Here is a 22,588-nt window from a genome sequence, read left to right as displayed (position 1 = left end):
CTGAATGTTATATTAATCTGTGGAGCTTCAACTCAAGACAAAACAGACCTCAGGCCATCTGTCTGCTATAAGCAAGGGGAAGGTTATTTTGCCTACCCATGCTTTTCCATACTCTGCTTTCAAGCATTTGATAGTCTGGATTTGGCTTTTAAGGGTCCAAAATATATAAAGAACAATGGAAAAATAACTTGGGGAAAGCCAAAAAGTTGCATGCTGCAGTGTTGATATCACCTTTAATAGTTTGTTGTCTAAACGAAAAAGTCTAGGTAACTGTAAAGACTGTTTATTGTGTATTTGAAAAAAAACAATTCTTTTGAGTTTTACATGCCCCAGTGGTATGTCAAGTGAGCTGTGGGGTTCATAGAGCTTCCATACAAGAAACTCCTACTCCTTGAGTATGGCCTGGGTACAAATGGGCAGAAATAATTATTACATGACTAACAAATGTACACATTAATTTTTTAGTGAACATTAAGTTAATTGCCAGCATCTACAGTGCAACGTATAAAACATATTTTAGTCATAATTCACATGTTGAAGATGGTGACACCCATAAATCACTTGTGTTGGATGGTAATCTGTTTAGAAAGGTAACTTCATTGAATGTAGTGGGTCCAAGAAACTGCATTCTTGGGAAAGAAGGCAATCTCAAATGAGAGGAGGGCAATGAGACAAGGCTTGCTAGTGGAAACACCATCTTTTCCTCCCACTAGTTCTCACAAAATTGCCGGTAGGAGTGAGGCCAGGAGATGTTTCCTCCTGAACCTACCGAGTCTGTGGACACAGCTGCCTGTTATTGCAGGTCCTGGTCTGTTATCTTCGTTATAAGATTAATTTATGGCAGAAACAACATGTTTGAAGTGAAGTGACCAGTAATAGTGTATAATCATATCAGATACTTGCTTGAGGCTGTAATCAACTCTCTGCTCAACTGATCTCTCTGAAGCAGAGGGTTGGTTTCTCGCCTTGCCTCACTCTGTAAGTGCCCCCCAGTCCTGTCCCTCTTCCAGCCTCCACAGCCAAATCCTATATGGGAATATTGAAATAGGAAAGCTGTCTTCCATGCCAGGCTTTTTTTAAAAGCTTGTAACATGATAAATATCACATTTAGTGTCTCATATGCTATAATTGACATTTTAAGTGCTCCTCAGAGCAAGGATAGAAGAATTTTCAATAGATATTAAAATGGAAATCCTTTAATGTTAGTTGATAGCAGCAAACAGATGCACTGGTGCTAAATTAGAGCTAACTGACTTGAATGTTCACAAGGCATATTTTATTAAATGCCCTGATATTAAATGAACTTGAGTGTATTGGGGAATCTGTTATTTGGAGGGGAGAGCAAGCACTAAGAGTTACATATCAAAACCACTTTACATACAACTACAAACTCTTGTTTATTCCTTTTAAACCTCAGTTTGTCTTGGTTTTGAAGTCAAACTAATTCCTTTTCTAAAATATTTTATCAATACAGGTAATAAGATTGATTTAGCTGATAAGAGGGAAGTCTCCCAGCAAAGAGCTGCAGAATTTTCCGAAGCACAGGACATGTACTATCTGGAAACATCAGCAAAAGAATCAGATAATGTGGAAAAACTCTTCCTGGACTTGGCCTGCCGGTTGATCAGCGAGGCACGACAGAACACCCTTGTGAACAATGTCTCATCCCCCCTACCAGGAGAGGGGAAAAGTATCAGCTACTTGACTTGCTGTAATTTTAATTAAAGAGCTGACATGTGGGCCATGGGCCAAGAGGATTTTTTTTTTTTTGGTGGGATTTATCTGCTTGAAAGAATTCTTGCCAATCTGACCCATGTGACTTACCCTGAGTCAGGTTGCAGTCCTGGAAACATGGCAGGCTGATGGCTCCAACTACATGGCAAGGTAGCAGGGTTTAAATTGCATTTTTCTCAAAGTCTGTGGTGCAGGTCAGGAAAGGAGGAGTTGCACAAGTCCTTCATGTAATGCAGAACATGAGCTGTTTTGTTTCCTTCTGTGGGAGAGTAGACCAGCCTCTCTTGAAGATATTGAAGAGATCAAAATCTGTCTTACAGAACAATGTGTTTGATCGTTTTTAAAGTTAAAAAAAAAAATAAGAAAAACCCCAACAATGAATGCTGACTTTGGACTACACTGGCAATCTTCCAGGCTGTCAGTGAGTGAGCTCTTAGGACATGTACATAACGTCTGCCCATCTGTCTTCATGGAGGACTCTGGTGTTTGAGATAGTGTTATGTGTCTCATCTACGGGCACTTTCATGAACGTGGGGAAAAAAAAAGTTACGTATATCAACGTTTTCAAGACTGAAGAAGACATGGATACAGCTCAGTTGCTCCCTTTGGTGCTAGCAGTTCAGCAGATATTCCATAGACCAAACATAGTCTTACTACATTACTGTTCTTTGAATGTGTAACTTAGACTGGTTAAGAAAAAAACACTAATAAGCACTGTTCATAAAAATAAAAAAATCTCATTACCTCTTTTTCTAGACCTGAACATAGTGGGAAAGGACTGTGCTTTTCTTTGATATCCAGTGTAGGATGACAAGAGTTTCCAGAAATAAAAATAAATAAATAAACAAACCATTAGTCATATCCTACTGTAAAAAATTAACCTTAGGAAAGATTGTTGGTGAACTTGGAAAAAGTGCACCAGACATGACCAAAGTCTTGTGCACACTTGGATCGTGTATAAGGGTTCAAAGAAAGCACAGTTTGAAGTGATGGTCTGCAATATGTCCAGCTTAAAAATAAAGCTTGTAGATACAGTTGTTGTTGAAAGGCAAGAGTACAATTTTGTAGAGGTTTTTTTTGTTTGTTTATTTTTAATGCTAAGTGGAAACAGCAATGGGTTGCAAGTGGTATCATTCCATGTCTAACTCATCCAGCTCTCGCCTTGTGGAACTGCTCTCAAAGATGCTCTTGAAGGTATCTTCTTGGCATCCAGTCTCTCTATTAGAATAGCTTTCAGGTTCAGGGATGTAGAGTCATTTTATTTCCTTGATGCTTTGTGATCTTAATCCCAAACTCCAGTGTACATGTAACTGTTTAGGCAATTTCTTCTTACAAAATACCTGAAGTCAAAGCACTACGGAGTTTGTGGTGTTATTCCACCTCTACTGCCATACAATGCATCACAAATTTACAAGTTGCATTAAAGTGCAAAATCAAAAGATGGTGAATGTGCACATAATTATATTTAGAAGTTTGACTTCAGTTTAGCTAATTGGGGTAAATCTCTTCTGGCAATTACATGGCTGTCATATGCTGCAGTTTAGAGTTACTGAATTTAATATTATTTGGCTTTTACTGAAGATTATAACAGGGCTTCTGTATTGACATAAAAAGCTGCCAGTAAGTACTTCTTGAAAAAAACAACAACGAAAGGCATTTTAAAATGTGCTTTTTTTTGTTTCCTGGAAAGGCTTCTTTGGGCTTTATCATGTTGTGCCTTTGATACAAAATGGGGAGCTGACTCTGTGTTGGGGGGGAATTAATGTGTCATATGGCCATTTTTAATATTTTCTTGCTATTTTTAAGCCACTTTTATGACTAGTGGTAAAAAGGAAGATGTAGAAGTTGTGGTATGAAGCTTGTTTGTCATTTAGGTAACACTTAGCCAAGAGCTTCTGTAAGTGTGAGGAGATGGGGAACACATCATCTGCTGCTCTGGCCTGGTCCTTTTCAGTCTCTGCTCATGTTGCAATCTGGAACATTTAGAAATGTGTGGGATTTGGTGGCTTCCACTGTGTTGGACCCTGTGATACAGCCTGTGCTGAAAGATAATGTCTTCTTTAGCGTTCCCCAAATTGCCAAATGCAACCTCGTTTGGGCTTGTGAAGAGCACCCAACTCAGAGACAGCTGCTTCTGCACAGCTGTTAGGTAGTTCCTTATAGCAAGGCTGAAGGTTCTATGTCAGGTAACACTCAAGTTAAAAATCAATACGATGTGCATTTAATTTGTAGTTGTTCTTGCTCCCCTGATGCTGGACCTATCAGCATGTAATTGATAACAAATGGGACAGGGCTCTTTGATCAAGTTAATCAAGGAGGAAGGAGACTGCCCACTAAAACACCCGTGGATTTCTCAGCCTGGTTTCGAAAAGGATCAAAGCTGGGCAGGTACTCTTCATCCCTGCTGAGTACCATTATAAATTCATTTTACAGTGCTCCTTGCATCACTTCTGGAGGTGGAATTCTAATGCATTAACATGACTGAACAAGCTGAACTGTTCAAATAGCAGAAACTGCTAACTTTATTTTCTGGGATATTTATTTTGAGGTTTCTAGAAGCCTAAATCTCTTTTTCTAGTGCTTTCCTAATCTGTAGGTGACTATCTGGAGACTAGCCTACTACCAACCTCAAAGCATTGTTTCTTTTTATTGCTAGCAAATCTTCATGTAAGGACTCGATCTTCAAACAGTGATGCTCTTTTGGGGCGGGGTGGAGTGCTGCAGTTAGCCTAATGTTCTCCAGTCAAATTTGAACTAATTCCTTTCAATGTTTATTCTGCCTATACTTAAAAACTTGAAAGGAAACAGTGGTGGTATGTGCAACATTTTACAAGGTCATAAGCCAAAACTGTAGTTTGAGACTCACCTCTTTTTCTGACTTTTGCAAACACACCTCTTGTTGAAGAAGTGGTATTTTATTGTAGTAACTCCTTTGCTGGAGTTACTTTTGTACACCTTTGAGTATCTCTGGAGTGCATATAACCCGCCTTTCCTTGTAGCACTGAGGGCTTATCTTCTCTTCTACAGTCTGATCCACTGCTGAACGCTTCCCAACTGGAAGAGGAGCTTTATTGGCTGCTAATGATAACTTAGTGTTGTGGCATAGTGATTAAACTCTTGAAAAATAAAAGAACATAAAATAAATACAAATCCCAATTATGTGATAATCAGCTCACCAACTAAACAACTTGCTGGATTTTTGAGAGAACTGTCAGTAAAAGCCTTGTGATGCTTGCTGGATCAAGCGTCCAAAAGTCATGCAGAATTGATATAATGGGTCCAAATTTGACTGGGCATGTTCTCTACTATCAAGAGAGCCAAGCATTACTTTTATTGTCATTGCTGGATTTTAATGTATTTTCAGAGCAATATATTCACAGCCATGAAGTAATCTTATTTCTGGGTGAATGTTAATTTTTATAGTAGTCTCATGACAAGACCCTTTCTTGACATTTTTTAGCACAATGATTATCTCCAAGCAGAAGCCAATATTGGATGGTCAACAGGTATTTGCTTAGTCTAGCAAGCCTTTATGCAGAGATTAGTAGAAACATCTCTAAAAACTGGATGGTCTAAACTCTGATTACCAGTGCAGCCACTGATTCAGTCAAGCTGATCTCAAGTAAACCAGCAAACATTCTGTGCTTCAGATCACTGAGTGTGAAGTGCTTGCTGGTATTTTGCATTGGATATTTACAGCTAAAGTTTGCTAAGACAAGCCATGACTCCCTTCTATTCCTATTTGTGTTTCCTATGAAAGTGCTAGGGGGAAAAAAAAGCCCTTCGGGTCAAAGAGATAAGATGGAAAAAGTGAAATTATGAACTGTGTAAAGAAGGGGAACACTGGGTGCCTCCTCCTACCTCAAACCCTGAAGTCTTGATTTGACCTAGAGATAAGCTGTTTGAGCATGCAGTTCAGATATGTGTTTGTGCTGAATGCTAAATGGCTTTGTGATCGTTATTTAATGAAAACCACACATGACAAATTGTCGGGCGAGATACTTTGTTCTTTGCTGTGGAACACATGAAACAGCCCTTAAAATCTGTCAGCCTGCTGGTGCTGTTTGTCTTTTTTTGAAATGGCTGAATTGGTAACAGTTGGCTCCTTCTAGTCTAGGTTCAGCAGTTAATGGCTATTGAATTCCTTCAGCATCAGTAATAACAGTAGCAAACTGAGGTTGACACAGGAGACAGTGATTTGAAAAGAAAGAAAGTCGAAATCAGTGATGCAGAAGCACAGTAGGTGCACACATGTGGGACAACAGGCTTTCCTGAGCTTTTGCTGACAAGGGATGCAATTAGTTATAGTCAAACCCACTGGGTTTTGCCTTGTTCATTATCCCTAAGGACTGCTGTTTGTCCAGCTGCTTTTCCACTTGTCTTCTCTTTTCAGTATGAAGAACTGTCTATAAATCAGGCTGAAATGTCGAGCTGGCATGATTCTTGCAGTCAGCGACTGAATTCAGTTGGAAAGTAGGTGAAATTCTCCAGCTGTTAAAATAGGCTGAGCAAACATGCAGGATAGGCTGCCCTTTGGGGACCTGTGGTGCTATTGGGGTTGGATATGGCTGGAAACACTATCACAGAAACCCTCTCCTGGCTGTGGGGCAGAACAAGTGCTACAGCCCATTGTGCAAGGGGAAAATGACTCTGTGGAGCAACAAATGCTAAGTAAAGAGATGATTCTGCTTGCTCAGGATTTTCTCCATCCCCTCCACTTTTAAAACTGCATCTGTGGATTAGGTTTTGATTGGACTTTCATTAGGGATGCTCTGAAATTGAGTATAGTCTGAAATTTTGCATTCTTTTACTTTTAATGTTAAAGCACCCAATATCCTTATGTGGGTGGCTCCTACCAACAAAGTCCTTTTTGAGTTAATTCAGTTAGAAAAAGGTGTTTCTAGAGGAAACTTTGTGAATTCCCTGTGAGCAAGTATGGAAACTCTCTGTCCTTAAATGTCTCTGTACGTAAGGGCTCACCAGAAAACCCTGAGGAGACAAAGGAAATACTCTAATCAATTCTGGTAGTAAAAACCGCACGAAACATGTTATATCAAAATGTTTTCTTCCTCTGTTTATAAACTTTATTTTTTATCTGAACAAATTTGGATTTTGAAATCACCCTTTTTCCTTGCACCAAGTCTGTTCTCTTTTTGCTGTGGCTAATAATTGTTGTAGTTACTGTTCACAAGCAGCAAAGGATCACTATGATGAGTGGTGGGGAAACACTGGCTTGATTTCTTACAAGAAAGTAGTGCATCCTAAGCAAAGCAGCCTAAACTACAGCTGGTCATGTCTTTGAAATGCAATCATCCACTTGAGTTGTAGTTAAATGTACCATAAATGTTACTGATCTCACATCTGCCTCAGTTTAGGATTTATCTTGGCTAGGAAAGACAACAGGGTAATCATGCTGACCGTGATGCAAGGCTCCCAAAGCTCGCTGCCTTGCTCTGACTTACCTCGCTAATCACCACCTCTCTCTACTGACCCAAAGTCGCCTTTGCTCTACTGTACTGTATCCAGCTGGGGTAGATCACTGGCTGTCATCACTCATGGATGCCATTACACCCTTTCCCCTCATGTGAACGAGCTGTAACTTAAACCAGAAGTAAAAACTCTGCTGTGTGAGCTGAGGATCTTTGTTTCTTTCCAAGTGGGAGACACACATCCAGAAAGAAAGCCTAATCTCTAAAGCTTGCTCCTCCAAATACGGTCAAAAGGTAACTGGGGAAAGATAACCCAGATAAAGCAGAAATGAGATGGCAATGAGTAATTTAGGCTGTAAAGGTTGTCAGTGAAACATTAGACTGGTTTTAAGAGCATAGTCAGGGTTAACAGCTCAGTTTCTCTGTCTGGATAAACAGGAGCTGGCTTTACAATACTCAGAGATTGTTCACATTAATAACTTGCAATTAGCACTCTGAGGATGTGACCACATTTGTTGAACCAGTTATCCTTTTCCATTAACCTCAGAAGGTAATTTTAGCTCTGGTTAGTGCTATAATTAAACTCAAGAAGCAGATGCCACCTTTACATTTGCACCTTTGCTTTTTCCTCTACTGCTTATCTTGGGATAACATGCCGAGGACATGCACTTGTGAGTACATTGTGGTGGTGTCCCTGCTGAGCACCTTCTGAAGTCCAGTTCCCTGGTCCACAGGGAAAAAGTGACATGGCCAAAACCTGTGTCGGTCATGGTTTTAGCTGTGCGTGGTTCCCTGGAGCCTAGGAGATGTTAAAAGTACTATTATGCTTTCACAGGCAGCAATCAAAGGCTATGGTGTGTCTGGTGTCACGAGAATGCAAACCTTGGCACTTTTCAAAGCTTTATTCCTCTTGTATCTCTCATCAGTGACTGTTCTTTCACAATACTGCTCATGCCTCAAGCACTGTGAAGGGAGATCTCAGACTGGGTTGCATGGTGTCCTGGTTGCATGAACCACTGGCTCTCACTCCTGCTTTGGTTAGAAGGAAGAGCATCAGTGGCTCATCTTCTGTGCCACCTCGAGCTCCTTGCTATGGACATAAAGTTAATAATTCAGTAAGCCCCTTCCAGCTAGGGCACCCCATAAGGAATGTGTCCTTTCTTATGGGACCAATACAAGAGATTCAGATGTTAAGAATGAGGGGCAGGGATTGGTACAAGTGAGCAGGTGGATGCTGCTCTCCAGCCAGTGAGACTTAGAGCTATGTGGAGGAGAGTCATTCTGAGCTGTCATGGGAGCAGGGGTGTGAAAATCTCCGAGGGGCTGGGTTGCATCACTGGCATGAGCTTTAGTAAATGTAGTGGCCACAGTGTCCCCCAGCAGCCAAGTCTTTACAGAGGGGCAGGCGGAGGAGAGGGAATACTGTTTTTACATTTTAATGGAGTGAGAATAAAATACTTGGTCTGTGGTAGGGACAGCTGCTATGATTTCAGGCATTGCAATTGCCTCAACTCCTGCAGACTGTTTGGAAGAAAGGGTTACCACTCACCCCCACATACAGCCAGCACTGAAGGGGAAAAACTAACTTCTGAAGCCAACATTTTAGTGGAGAAAAGGCCATGTAATGAGAGTATGGAGCAAGCCCAGTGCTTGTTGCTATGCTGATTTGGAGTGACAAGTATATCTCTGGATATTAGGGAAGTAGTTTAAAATATGCCATGGTTTTTAGCATAATAAGATGCACTGCAGATATGCCACATCCATTTTATTCTCCACAGCTGTTTACAAAAGGAAAAAAAAAAAACAAACAAAAACCATGAGATTGGAGCAGCTGCAGTCACTCAGCTGTCAATATGGGACATGGCTCTTTCTGCTTTTTTATTTCCACTTCACTCTGTTCTGCTGCACATATTTGGCTGTTCTGTGAATTTGCAGATCATGAGTTTTTTTTCCAAACTGCCTTTGATCTATACAAGAAGACTCACCCAGCTCTCATTTGAATTCATTAATACTTTGAGTAGGCATTTTAATTTTATGTTTACTGGCTTGTTTCCCTTTGTAATGTTATCTAACTGACAAGTTTGTCATGCTCTGCATTACCTTTAGGTTTTTGAATCTAAAACATTTCCTCTTTCCTGAAAGCTATGATAATTTTTAGAGATGCTACAAAGGCATCTTCATTTCCTCAGGAGAAAATCTGAATTACCCTCAGCTTTGATTACTATCAAATCAACATTGAAGCACGTAATTTTTTTTACAGCATGAACAAAGTATGTTTTATACCATCAACTGTAGTTTGAATTGTACTTTAAAAATCTGCTTAAGAACTAACAACAGCATTTTGTTTGCAATTCCCATGCCAGGGAAGTCACAGCATTAAAGGAATTTCTGGGTTGGAGTTTTTCCCACAAAGCTCTGCTGTCTTTTCCCCAACAATTGTGAATTTAGCACAATATACAGAATTTCAGCAAGAACCCTGATTCTTAAACATGTAGCCAGAAGGATGACAAGGGAATGTGTTTCTTGTTGATCAAGCACAACCATTTCAGTGGAAAAAATGCACCACAGCTGGTCAGACCATTGATCTTGCTGTTGGGGTAGTGCTGTCTTTGGGGAGGGTATAGGTGTTAGCAAATCACCAAACTGTGAATCATTGACTGTCAGAAGCATTTGGCTTGTCTCTTTAAGTTCTTGTGGTCAAGTGTGGTACAGTGGGCTTGAGAAAGGAATGTATTTTGGATGACCAGGATGATGAATGTATGATGCTTCATGTTTATTTGTAATGTCCTTTTTTATACTTAGAAATTGCTTACATGTGTATCTGTATGTAAATAAATGTTTAATCCTTTCCACTTGGTGTTTGAAGTGTTTGATTTGTTTGGTTTTTGATTTAAAGTGCAAAGCAAAGTTGCCTTAAATACAAGGTATTCACTTGACATGATGTAGCATCAGACCAACCAATGAATGGCTGCTGAAGGTTTTCTGCTTGGGTTGAGCATGCCAAGGCTCTTGCAGCATTGACGCCGCACAAGAAGAGCAGATGTAGAGCTGCTGCCCATGGGAGTGATGTCCCTTTTCATTAGAAGAGAAAAAAATAATTATTTAAAGCAGGAGAGATCATAGCCAAAGAAATGCCGGTATCAGTCACTAGAGGGTGGTCTTCGACAGAGGCACCATCCCACTCACTGTCGTTGCAAACCTGCAGCAGGCTAAACTCTTGTCCTAAGCACGGTGTTAGGTTTGTGTTGGATAAAGATGATGGTTGGATACTTCAGTTGTCTTTGATTCTTTGTCCCAGTGACTTTTTTCTCCTCAGTCTTCAACTTGCTCTTTTTGTGCCCATTGAACTCCCCTGGTGTTCCCCAATGACCTGCCCTCCTGAAGGCCTAGAATTCTTTTGCGCAAGATCTCTCATTTTAAGCCTTTAGTCTTTTGGTAAATATTTATAAAATTTGTGCTCTGACTCATTCTGGGGATCAAGTTTCCTCCCCTGTGCTCTGCTCCACTTCAAAGATGACTTGTGCTAACACTTATGCTGAGGAACAAGCTGTGAAGCTTGAAGAAACCATGTGTCTTTTATTGCCTCTTCCGCTGACCTTGAAGCTCCTTCCTTGGTCAATGTCTGTCATGAGTGCTGGGCCATCTGCTCTGTGTTCCCCAGGAAGCTGGCAATTTGAGGCACTGAGAGAACAGAGAGATATTTGGATAGTGAAAAGTCCCTGCATGCTTCTAGGAAGGAATGGAACAAAGGGAGGAGAAGGAAATATCCTTAATACTCAGACAGCTCAGGAGGTGAGTAGAGGGATGGAGTGTTGCCTGTGGGGGTGAAGGCTGGAGAAGGGAGTCTAATCTCTTTCTGGGGAAAAGTAAAGGGCAGGTGAATAGTAGCAGCCCTTCCTTGCAAGGAGCCTCTAGCCAGTGGGATGTGCAACCTTCTTCTTGTTCATCAGGTGTAGCAGCAAGGGCCAGCCTGTGCCAGGCTTTGCTGTGGGTGAAAGGATTGTGAGCACACAAAAGCTCCCTGTAAAAAGCAAACAAGCTGCCCAGGGGAAAAAAATACAAGACTGACAGACTACAGGAGAAAAACCAAGAGAGCTTTTACTGCCTCTCTTCCACCCTCTCATGGTCAATCTCCCTACCGAGCACATGAGGAGCTCTGTCCAGAAGATGTCACCTTGCTGACAGGGGCCTGTCACACAACAGTATTTTTTCCTCACTCTGTGTGCAGTCCTCTTGCACAAAGCACTGGAGATCTGACTGCCCTGCATTAATTTCAATGGTATGCCACAGAAAGTCCTACCTAATTTAAAATCTAGTCTTGATTTATGGATTTTTATGCAAAGGGATTCAATCACAAAGTCAGTATGCATTTCCAGGAGTTTTATTACCTTCAGAATCAAACATGCTGAGCTCTAGTCTTTCTGTACAAGCTTATAATTATAATCACATCAGCTTGCACCAAAGCTATTGCTTACCATAGTATGTGAATGAATTGTCTGCTGAGAAAAATCACTCATGCTGGACCAAACATTTCATGTCAAGATGCTGTCAGGTATATGATGTAGAAGCTCTGGCAGTGTTTCATAGCTGCATCAAGTCTCTGGCGTATCACTTGGATCAGGCCTAACCACTGTGATAAAGTGGGTGTCTGTCTAGTTCATCACAAGGGAGTGCTTAGAGAGCCAATGATAACTGCGGTTTCCTACTATGTGCTGTACTAGAAGCAACTAGTTTTCAAGTTTTATGATGTCTTAAAACCTTTTCTGTATTGCCTTCCCTGTGCTCAGTGATTTGAGTATGAGTAATGTTGTCTTTCCCTTTATTTCTTCTACATAAGCTACAAATGCAGATTTACCAAGGCAGGAAACATTTCTTACTCCTTTTCCACTTGCCCCAAGGATTCATCAAGTAGGATTTTATTTGCAATAAATAATCTTTTCAACAGGCATAGCATTGGTAAATACAGGTGCAGGCACAGGCCGTCTCACTTGGCCTCACTCCGGAGCCCTGCACTATCCTGAATGAAGCAACCATGGTGCAGCTCTGGTGTTCTTGATTTGCTGTCAAATGCAGGGCTAAAGCTCTGCTGGGTAAGTCATCAACAGTTTGCAAAGTCCATATGGCTTCTGCTGTTACCCTCACGTCCCTTTGGCTGTGCCAAGAAGCCTTGATTATGAAGCTGTTTGTCTCTTACAGTGCAGCATTGCTGTGTTGGGCAGCAGTGGTGTCACTGGCACCACACTCAACAAGTGACTCCATTTGCAGGCATGATGTTTGTGGTTACTTTGGTCAGTGAATCACAGAATGGTTTGAGTTGAAATGATCTTACAGATCATCTTGTTCCAACCACCCCTGCCATGGGCAGGGACACCTTTGAACACACTGCCAGGGATGGGGTAACCACAACTTCTCTGGGCAACCTGTGCCGGTATCTCACCATCTGCATAGTGAAGGATTTCTTCTGCATATCTAAAGTAAATTTTCCCTCTCTCTCTTAAAAACATAATCAGTTTATCAATTAAACATCATCAAATTGTGATGTCTAATTCTGATCCTTTTTGCCTCTTTCTTTGCTATAACTAGATTTTCCTTTCTCTTTTATTTAACGTTCAGGGACTGTGGGGATCTAGGCTTGGACTCATAAGAAGAAATCTTGAGCCTCTTTCCACTGCCATCTGCTGTTGCAGCATCCTTAAACACTGGGAAGAACTTTTGGGATGTGCTTTAGTAACTTGCAGGGTAGGACAGTGAAAAGATGGTAATTTAGGGTCTCCAGAGCTGGACTCCCTAGTCTTATGTCAGGCAAGTCTTTGAACCTGTGCCTAGGTTTCCTCAACTGTAAGTAGTGAAAAAAACCAAACCAACAAACCAATGCTGAGTGGAAAAAGCTTCTTTGTAAAGGGAATGTACCTGTACAGACTTGCTGCTTGCTGTTTTCTTTGGTCAGCCTGCAGTCTGAGTACACCCATGCCCTTGCAGGAGAGCCTGTACCTCATTTATACCCTGCTCAGCTGCAGAAGCAGCTTGTTTGATTTCAAATACTCTTCTCCTTCCCATCCCTCAACGGGAAATGCATTTGATTAGAAGGTGCAGAACTTAGGGTAGAGACTGAGAAACTAAAAAGGTTTACCTATATGATTGTAATGGTGATCCATGCTAAAAATAGTAGGTAAGGGACAAGGTGGCAAAAGTAAACGCCCTCATACTTCCCCAAGTTTCCTGAAATTAATGAGCAGGTACATAATTATTTCGTAGAAGAGATATGAAGGCACACAAAGATTACAGCTCAAATTCCAAAGGTGTTTTTTCCATCTATCCCAAACATGGTTTCTGTTGGCTGCCTTAGGAAGGTCCTGCCTGAATTTGGTGGTCTGTGTGGATGCCCCACTGAGGTACCTGTTGTGAGACTAGGGGACTGTGAAGTTAGAGAAGCCTTTCAGTCACACATGAAACACTTCTAGCCTTGAATTCAACAATGATCAACAACACATAGTGAGTAAAATACATAGGAACTAAGTGAGCACAAAATGATACATTCCCACAATACTCTTCTAACTTACAGCAACGTCTGCCTCTCAGGTTTCCTAAGGCAGAAGTGCTGTCTTTATAACCTGAAAGTGCTTTAGATACTAGTATTGATGCAATTTGTTCCTTGCATGCTGAGACACAAAACTCTTCTGAACAAACACTGACTCTGGGGCTTAAGTAGGTGCAATAAAAATGAGGTGAGGCCTCAAACACAGGAATGCAAAAATGTCCACCTTGCAGCTGAAGTAATGAACCAAGTAACACCTCCCTGTCACCAGTCACAATGTGAATGATGCACATTCATTTTATGCCTCAAAAGAAAAAATAAAAAGTCACAGTAGGTACTTTTAGGTCTGCATCTGGTTCTACAAGTGTGATGGTGCATCCTCTCCGGCCCCTTTGAGTTGCACTATGACCTTAAAAACACTCATTTGCAACAAAATGTCAGTTTTTCAGGCTGAGGACATCCTGTGCTACCAGATTCCCACACCCTTCTGCAAGACCTGACATAACAACTTGCAGCAACACATCCAAGATTTCTCTATTCAATGACCCTAAATGCAGCTGTTTTGGGTGAGGGATATGGAAGACCCCAAAACAAGGGAAAGACACTGCCAGGAATCTGCCACTAGCAGTCTTTAACTTGAAAAATCTTACAGGAAAACTGGGACCTGCTACCAACCTCTCAGGATGGTGCCCTCCCCCCAATTCAAGGCTGTCACAGATCCAAATGGGCTCAAAGACAAGGCGCCCATATGGCATTTGAAATTTTTCAATGAAAATTTGGCCTTTCTCCAGACAGTCTCATCAGGTAATAAGCTGGAATGGACATGGACTCCAGGGCTGCTCTTGTGATGAAAAGACAATAGTGCAACATTAAAACACTCCAGTTTACCTGTACTCGATAAAGTGAGATCTATTCAATACTCACACATTTACAAAAGTTTTTATTGCACATCCTCGAGTTAATTTACAATAAAATAAAGTGACTGCAAGCTTTGATTTTCCCCATTTCTGTGGTACAAACATCTGCAAATAAACACAACTCATCTTAGCAAGACATATGCCAATAGGTGTATAAACAATTTAGTTCTTAAATAGCTCTTTTATCCTGCTGGATCCTTCCCGGAAGTTTAACAGAAGTAATTAAAAAGAACACAGCATTGAAATATCTTTTTTCTAGTATTTTGGCTTATTGGAAAAAGGGGTCCGTGCTTGGAAGAACAACTCAGGAGACCAGCCAGTCGGCCTTTCCAACATACCTCCTGAATAATTTCCACTTGAAAGGCGATTCTTGCATTCTGAAGGGGAAAAAGTTTCCAGGACTGTATCTTTCAAAAACAAGGCATTGGTGACACCTGCAGATAAAGGAGTTCTTACAATACTAGTTGTGTCCCCAGGGCTTAGTCTCTCATTTTGGGCAAGATTTTCATAATCTTCACTGTTCTCTCTGCTTTCAGGAACAGGGTCCCTGCCAGTGTGCCCACAGGTGGATTGCAAGTCAGTAGCCCAGCACATTCTTTTTAAATTTAAAGGCACGGTTGGACTATGCCTTTTGTTTGAAGAGGGAGGGATCCACTCCTCAAAGTTGGCAGGCAGTTGGCTGTTAAGGAACTGCTGTGAAGCAGAGCTACTACTTTCTTTGTCTTCCCTGCTACTTGGCCTCCCACGTTTCACTAACCTGCCAGTAAGCTGCTGCAGCAGAGTGTTTTGAAAGGAAGACCTAGATCTCTTGCATTTGGAATGCACTTTAGTGGGATTTTTAGGGGTGAAGAGGGTGACAAAAGAACTTCTTTCCCCCCCTGGCCACACTTTCTGCAGAGGTTTTGTCACAGGAGTCGACTGTGAATAAGGAACAAAGTCTTGAGCACTAACTGAACTGCATTCTGAGTCATGAAAGGAGCAAGCTATGGGCGTACTGTGCTTACTAAAAGCACGAGGGGACCTGTGTAGGGATGAGCTCAGTTTTGAACTGTTACAAGGAACACCTCCAGGACAAAGCACCAATTCAGGAGCTGTGACCTTCTCTGTCAAAGTATCTTCCTGTATTAAAGAATTACATGATTTATTTAGAAATTCTACCGGTTTTGATACCTCTCTTGCACTTGCATCAAAGAGATCAGCAGAAGCATTGTAGCTGCCTTCAGGGAAGACACTGTTCCATTGCACTTCCCGCCTTCTAACACTTTTGAAGGTATTATCTGACAGTATTGTCAATGGTCTTAATTCTCTTTTATATATCCTACTTATATTGTGCAGAGTTGGTGGACCAGAGTCCCAGGCTCCTGTGAATGTAAGATCTGGTTTTTGGCTTGCTGTAGAAGAATAATTTTCTTTATTTTCACAAGCAGCTAAACAGCTATCATGTGCAGAATGCACACACGTAGCTGCCTTGCTCCTTTTTAAACAGGAGGTTTCTCCATGCAGACTAATAAAAGACCAAGATGAATCTGAAGTGTCACTATCTGCTTCTTTGGATTGCACACATCTGCTCTCAAAAACAGAAGGCTCTGATGTAACTGGTGAGGACAGTGACGTAAGAGGTAGATGGGGATTAGATATAAAGCAAGGTGATCCACATTCCTTAATGGTTGAAGAAAATACACCAGAGGAAGACTCACATTGTGGCACCTCAGCACTTGGAGGATTTGACTGAAGACAAGCCAACAGTGTGTTCTCCCAACTATCCCAACTATCATTCTCTGCTGGTGGTAAGAACCTCCCCGAGATGCTCCTTGGTAAATCACCAGCCACTGGGGTTTGCCTCGAACATGATTTGTTAAGATTTACACTCAACTTTCTATGTTCAAGAAGGGCATATCTGCCTGCATCAAGGCTGGGTGATGTTACAATATCCTTGCTGTCTTCTATTCTGGCTAACAAATCATTTAGGCTTTCCGAGAACGGGAGCTCTTCCCAAAGCATAGAGCCCACCTGAGACACTCCAGCTACGGTTACATGATTAGGAGCTGAGGCGCCTTTCTTGTAAACAAAGGAGTTGTGGAATTTTTCTGGGTAACAATAATTTCTACTGTTAGTCTTCAGGCAAATGTGTTTTACCTCAGATTCCAAGGGATGTTGTAACAACCTGGAACAGTTTCCTTGCGAACATTCACTCCTTGGAGAGGGTACTCTCTCCAATTTACCAGTTACAGAGATACTGTCAATCCAACTAAGCTGAGAACTTAATTCATTATCCTTCTCTTTATCTCCTTCCTTCACGGAAGAGCTGCAAAACTGTGAATCCCAAGGAGTTTGATTGCTGAGGCTTACACTGCACAATTCTGCAGAGACGGTCCTCGCCTCTTCTTCATGCTGTTCACTCACCAGCTTTCCCACTTCCAGAGTGGGAAAGTCTTCCGCTGTTACCCAAGCAACAGATGAAGTCAGGCTGAAGGATTGTTGCCAGGACCCTAAAAAACTTTCTCTGCCACTAGACTGAACAAAACAGGAGTTTCTGTTCAGGCTAGACAAGCTGCTGAGCTCACTGAGAGGTTCATCCATTGGAGCTGATGATGCATCAGGTAAATACGAGGTGTTATTACCACTCCTGAGTTTTGCCGACTGCAAGAGATGATCTAAGTAGCTGATAACAGTAAAGCCAGTAACAGCAGCATTTGGCAGGAAGATCTGGCAAGCTGTAAGGTTTTTCGTACTTCTATTAGTTCTGGAACAGTTTTGCAAGATGCTGCTGGCAGCAGAACACCCTCCATCTTCCCTTGCACAACCCTGGGGGGAAAACAAAAAACCAACCAACTTAGAAAAAAAAAATTAACGTGCCTTTTAAGTCAGGCTTAAATTTAGGTCTCACTTTTTCTCAGGATCTGCAGGGAAGAGAATACAAAACAGTCTGTCACACAAAGCAGTCCCTGGGAAATAAGCACTGGCAAGAGCTATAAAGGGCATCACAGTGAGAGGTTCTTTGCTTGTTGCAATTACACAAAATTTTGGAGCTGGAAAAACAACCAAGAATTGTAAGAAAGGACTTCACAGAAAACTTTTTCCTCTCTTTAGGGCACTGGATGCTTCCGGACTTCCTCCAATGCAGTTCAGTGCCAACAGCTCGCTGCCTCAGGCCAATGCTTTTATCCAGAAGGCACTGGGCAGCACTTGAAGCAAAGCACTCTTGTGCCAGATACTTGACTTGGCAGCTCAGCTATCAAAGCCAGCATGATATTTTCTATGCACTACCCCTGTGAAAGGGAAATAAGCTATAATCTTTATCTTCTCAGATTTTTATGGAGAGTACTGTTTCAGAGGAGCTTCAGCTACAATACTTTATAAAACCTGCTTCTCTCTACACAGAAACGACAGATGAAAAATTACATTTAAAACAGAGGGAATTATCTAATATTTTAAGTGGATAAACCCTTTCTCATCTACCCCTCAAGGTCTGGCAAAGCCAGAGGCCAAAAAGCAAAAATAGTTATCTCTAACAACCCTCCTCCTCCCTGAATCTGTGTAAGGGTTGAGGCTGAAGGCTGTTAGCCAAGGACAACACCCTTCCAAGGCAAGTCTTAAAAAAGTGTGGTAAGCTGATTGAGTTTTATCTGAGAGGGCACAACTGTAGGCATAGCTGAACACAACTACACAGAAATGTCTACAAACAAGGGCTGAGCAAATGGTCTTTGAATGTGTGTTCAACCATTTGATATGGCTGTTGATATGTAAGATTTGTAAAGGCATCAGGCACAGAGACATGGTGAAGGGTTCCAGGCAAGTAAAGTTAATCCATTAACTCCTCCAACTTCCATTAATTAAGATGCTGTGCATTAGGAAAATCTAAACTCAGATACAAATCTCATGATACCTGTGGGAGAGGAAAAACCCCTGCCAGGTAGTGTTTAGTTGACAGATTTAATAAAATGAATGACTCACACCAGCACCACTTGAAGAGAACTCAGAAGACTGTTTCTGTGGAAGGATTACTAAGAACTAATATTTCAAAGTCTGTTAAGCACATAGAAGAGCCACACACGCAGATACTGTACTTTATCAACAATCTGAAACATGCTCTTAAATCCAAAAATATTAAAAGGGTGCAGGGGGATGCGTTTCTCCTTACATTTCAGACACTAGGAGACCACACAGCATGGGAAAGGTAGGGCAGTGCTTGGAAAGACAGTCTTGTTTCTTGCTCAAACCGTATATGGTTTTTTACAGACTCCAAGCTGTTACTGATATGCACAGGAGCTGGCACTGCTCAGGCTCTCTGAAAAGCACCCTGACAAGCTGTCAAGCTGACTGCTGCCATTCAAGATGACTTTTGGATGTGACTCATCTGAAATAACACAGGAATCTTGGGGAAAAGAAGCAGAAACCTTCTCATGTCCTAGCCTTAAATCTTCTCAAATTCCCAAGAGATGTTGTACATGATTCATTGATAACTCAGTCTATACTCCTTATTGGCTACAAAACCTGTTGAAAAAAAGTCATTAAAAGAGAGTAACATGGATTAAAATTACCTTCAATCCAAATATAAATCTTTTTCCAATGAAACAAGTTTCCACTGCTTGAACTAATAATCCTGTAGGTGCCTCTGCATTTGTTTCTCCCGACAGCTGACTGAAGTCTTGAATATACCTTGAGTAAAAACATACAGAAGTACTGGACTGACAGAGAAAGCCCTACATAGTATTTGAGCTGTACTATAGTGCTAAAGAGGACACATATTAAGGAGAAAATTTTGTGGTAGTTTAAACTAAACATGGAATGAAAACAGGAACCTATGAATTCGACTGCTTAGTTCACTCAAATTGTTAGTGAAATAGAAGCAAACAAAACAACCACTCTGAGTAGGTTTAATACACTCACAATTTTTGAGTGTTCCTTGCGTGGTTGTGATTTTTTGATGAACACAGTGACTGTACAAGGCTGTCAGTATTCTGCTATTGCTTACACATCCTTCCTGCCCAGACCTCTACAGCACAGCAGTATCCATACACGGAAAAAACTGCTTTTCATGGCTGACAGCAGTACAGCAGTGCAGGGCAGAATGCCTGCCATGAGTATGTTATTTATGCTGCTAATATGGGATTAAAAAAGCATTCGTCTTTGAGCCAGTGATAAAACAAGGCACTGAAAAATAACAGACTAGAGAAAGAAGCAGGGAACGCATCTGAATATCCTATCCCAGCAGTTCCACATTTCAGAAAATCTGAAGCCTACAATGTGCACTGTCAGAGAAAAAAAATAAAATCAAATTTCAGCATTTTCTCAAGGTGATTGGTACTAAGGAAATGCTGGAGCACTTCAGCAGCTTCTTCTCACTCGTTTCCCCACCATCTAGGCTCATCTCAGTTTTTTTAGGCTAAATAAAAAAGCAGCAGCTATATGGTCAGACAGAATCCATTCCTTACCTCTGCAGATTTTCTGCGGTGACCCCAAAGAATGGATCTAAGCAACTTCCAAAAACAGTGATGTCAAACAAATCACTAGTGTCAGCAATCTTTAGGGACAATCTATATCTGTAGCTTGCATCTTTAGCTTCACCTGAGCAGCCACATTTTAGACAATTAAACCTGACAAAAGACAGTAAAAGGATAAAAAAGATTGAATACGTGACCTTCTGTTAATTACTGCTGAGGTAAGAAGTTACCTGCTGTAGTACTACTATAATGTATCAAATATTTCATCAAAAGCTGTAAGATGTTTTTTCTTCTTCTGTACTTCTTGAGGCATTAATCTTACCAAAGGCTCAGAGCAAGGTGTCTGTATCATGACAGAATGCCTCTGGCTTCTTTTACTAATGTATTAAATGCTACCCTCTTGTGAAACTGGAGAGCCAGTGGGCTTTGAGTGACTGCTGGAGTGTAATTTTCAATTCCCTGCACTCTGATTTTTCAAGTTTCATTCTGGGTTGGGATTTTTCATCCTGCAGCATTAGTATAAATATCTAGGTTTAAAAAAAATCATCAGGACCCAGCACTGTTACCTTGTACTTCAGCATTTGAAACAAAAGATATCCCTGCTTTACAAAGTCAGCTCCTTCCACTCAGTGCTGACATTCATTGATTTACTGTTCTTCACCCAACACTGCAATTAGAAAGGAAAGCCCACACATTTCTGGACACACAGTCAGCGGAAGAGTCATACAGGACTACCTGGTGGGTTGCACATATAGAATGAGATGAAAAAAAATCAAATCAGAATTTCAGTTAGAGGGGCTTTCAGTCAATGCTTTCCAACTTAAGAACAGCATAGAGGGACTGGACAGACTGTAGGGGATGCACTTGGAAGCCATTAACACACATCATTTATTCTGCTAATCTGTCCTTTGATATTGCATGGCACTAAATGCAATAGAATCCTTGGTCCACAATGATCTCCAAGCTGCTACTGGAATACAAAGAGATTCAAATAGTGATAAGCAACATAAATATCTGAAACCAGTACTTTTTTCTACAACAGCTGGATTTTCACCAATTTCCTTCAACTTGTGTTCAGCTAACAGAGATTCCCAAGTTAATGGAAAACAGTTAATGATCCCCAAAACAGGACATACCTCCTAGAATCCAGTGTCAGCCTAGATAAGCAGTTTTGACAGGCAGGATAGATGAAGCATGAATTCTGGATGGAAATCACAGAGGCAGCCAAAAGTCCCTTCACACTACTCATGTTCTCACAGCATCACCTGAAATGAGTAAGTCAAAATGATTTGAAGAGTTTTCATTTTATGAGATGTTAATATTAACTGCTTTTAGTTGGGTTGCTTGAACACTTTGAAAAGCAGCCCTCAGGAAAAAAATGACCATTGTTTGAATAATAACTCAATTAAAGTAACATCTATTATTACCCCTAATTAACTCTTTAAAAAGAGAAAAAAAAAAAAGGATGAAGCTATGCAATAAGAAGGAAGCGTTCACGGCGTTGCACACTACTGCAGACAAATCATACAAATTCTCATTCGTATTTAGGGAATCTTTAGTCTAACTCACCTTGAATGCAGCACTACGGCAAATCATTTTCTGATTTTTTTCGCTAATTTAGAGTGAAGTCACAACATGGGGTTAAAAACTGAAATGATTCTACACTTTTAATTCTGCAAGCACTGGTCTTCAACTCAGAACTAGAGAAACAAAGCTTACGGGTTTTTTTTACCTGCACTTTTAAAAGACGTTAGAAAAAAACAAAAACGCATCCCAAAAAGCAAAACACACTGCAAATATTCCACTGAAATACAAGGGATATAACGCAGCGTGTAAGTGCTCAGCAAGTTCTGTCAAGGGCAAAGAGACTCAAGATCTGTAGCTCTATTCCTCTTTGGAAGAAATACAAAACTCGTTGTCTCGACACAAGTTAAAAGAGCACAGTACAAACAAATCTGTTTTACTTTAATTTTTTGTAATAAACAAAGCAACCCAAACCTCAGCGCTCGGCCGGGGAACCACGAGCCCTCCAGGTGCTCCCGCCGCGCTCGCTGCCTCTCGGCAGCCCGGCTCTCCCCGCGGCTCCCGCCGGTGCCTGGTGCCCTCTAGTGATCCTGCCGCCTCGCTTTCTCCCCGAGGAAAAGCAAAGCACGAGTCGCTAACACGCCTCACACCCAGTTTTCCCCCCTGAGCCTCCCTGCACGGGCGGAGCGGCGGGGCGGAGCCCGGGCTACGCTCAGTGCCCCCTGCTCGCCCCGGCACTGAGGCCACGGCGGAAGGGCGGAAGTGCGGGCTGCTGCGGGCCCCTGATAGGGGCGGGACGAGGCGGCGCTCAGCCAATCGTGACTCAGCCCGACGGCAGGGCGCCTCGGTTCGCCCAATCACAACGCACGGAGGGGTCAGAACGCCTCCACCACGCAGCGCCGAGGTGGGCGGATCACGTGCTCCGCGCAGCCAATCGTTGTCCCCTCGCGGGAGGTCGCTCGCCCGAAACACCTGTTGAAGTGGCCTCAGCCAACCGCGAACGGG

The 22,588-nt window shown here is 41.7% G+C and overlaps 2 protein-coding genes across 6 annotated transcripts in view; one reads left to right on the top strand and one right to left on the bottom strand.

The window, feature by feature from the left end:
• RAB30 (RAB30, member RAS oncogene family) overlaps nucleotides 1-10,020 on the top strand; it is a 48,883-nt gene extending 38,863 nt beyond the window's left edge. For all 5 annotated transcript variants that reach the window (XM_051779295.1, XM_051779293.1, XM_051779292.1 and 2 more), the window contains one exon: nucleotides 1,475-10,020. In XM_051779295.1, the coding sequence (XP_051635255.1) occupies nucleotides 1,475-1,725 (251 nt within the window). In that variant the 3' untranslated portion in view covers nucleotides 1,726-10,020. The remainder of the gene's footprint in view (nucleotides 1-1,474) is intronic.
• Nucleotides 10,021-14,621: 4,601 nt separating this feature from the next.
• On the bottom strand, nucleotides 14,622-22,389 carry DDIAS (DNA damage induced apoptosis suppressor). Its single transcript, XM_051779231.1, has 5 exons — nucleotides 22,058-22,389; nucleotides 21,196-21,324; nucleotides 20,051-20,212; nucleotides 19,157-19,274; nucleotides 14,622-17,420 (listed from the first exon to the last, which is right to left on the bottom strand). Exons 2-5 carry the CDS (start codon nucleotides 21,306-21,308, stop codon nucleotides 14,871-14,873), a joined length of 2,943 nt encoding a protein of 980 aa, XP_051635191.1. The 5' UTR covers nucleotides 21,309-21,324; nucleotides 22,058-22,389; the 3' UTR covers nucleotides 14,622-14,870.
• Nucleotides 22,390-22,588: the final 199 nt, after the last annotated feature.

Source organism: Manacus candei, unplaced genomic scaffold, assembly GCF_025592945.1.
Source record: "Manacus candei isolate 608988 ecotype Guabito, Panama unplaced genomic scaffold, ASM2559294v1 h1tg000014l, whole genome shotgun sequence".
NCBI classification, from domain to species: domain Eukaryota; kingdom Metazoa; phylum Chordata; class Aves; order Passeriformes; family Pipridae; genus Manacus; species Manacus candei.
Note: the sequence above shows the minus strand (reverse complement) of the source record. Positions and strands in the feature narration are given on the sequence as shown.

What these genes read in the sequence shown, in the direction of transcription:
- DDIAS (XM_051779231.1), bottom strand. Translation starts at nt 21,308, where the DNA reads ATGAGTAGTGTGAAGGGACTTTTGGCTGCCTCTGTGATTTCCATCCAG. An exon ending in ACCGCAGAAAATCTGCAGAG is followed by an intron (nt 19,275 to 20,050) that starts GTAAGGAATGGA and finishes TTTTTACTCAAG; the next exon opens with GTATATTCAAGACTTCAGTC. An exon ending in GATTTATATTTGGATTGAAG is followed by an intron (nt 17,421 to 19,156) that starts GTAATTTTAATC and finishes TTTTCCCCCCAG; the next exon opens with GGTTGTGCAAGGGAAGATGG.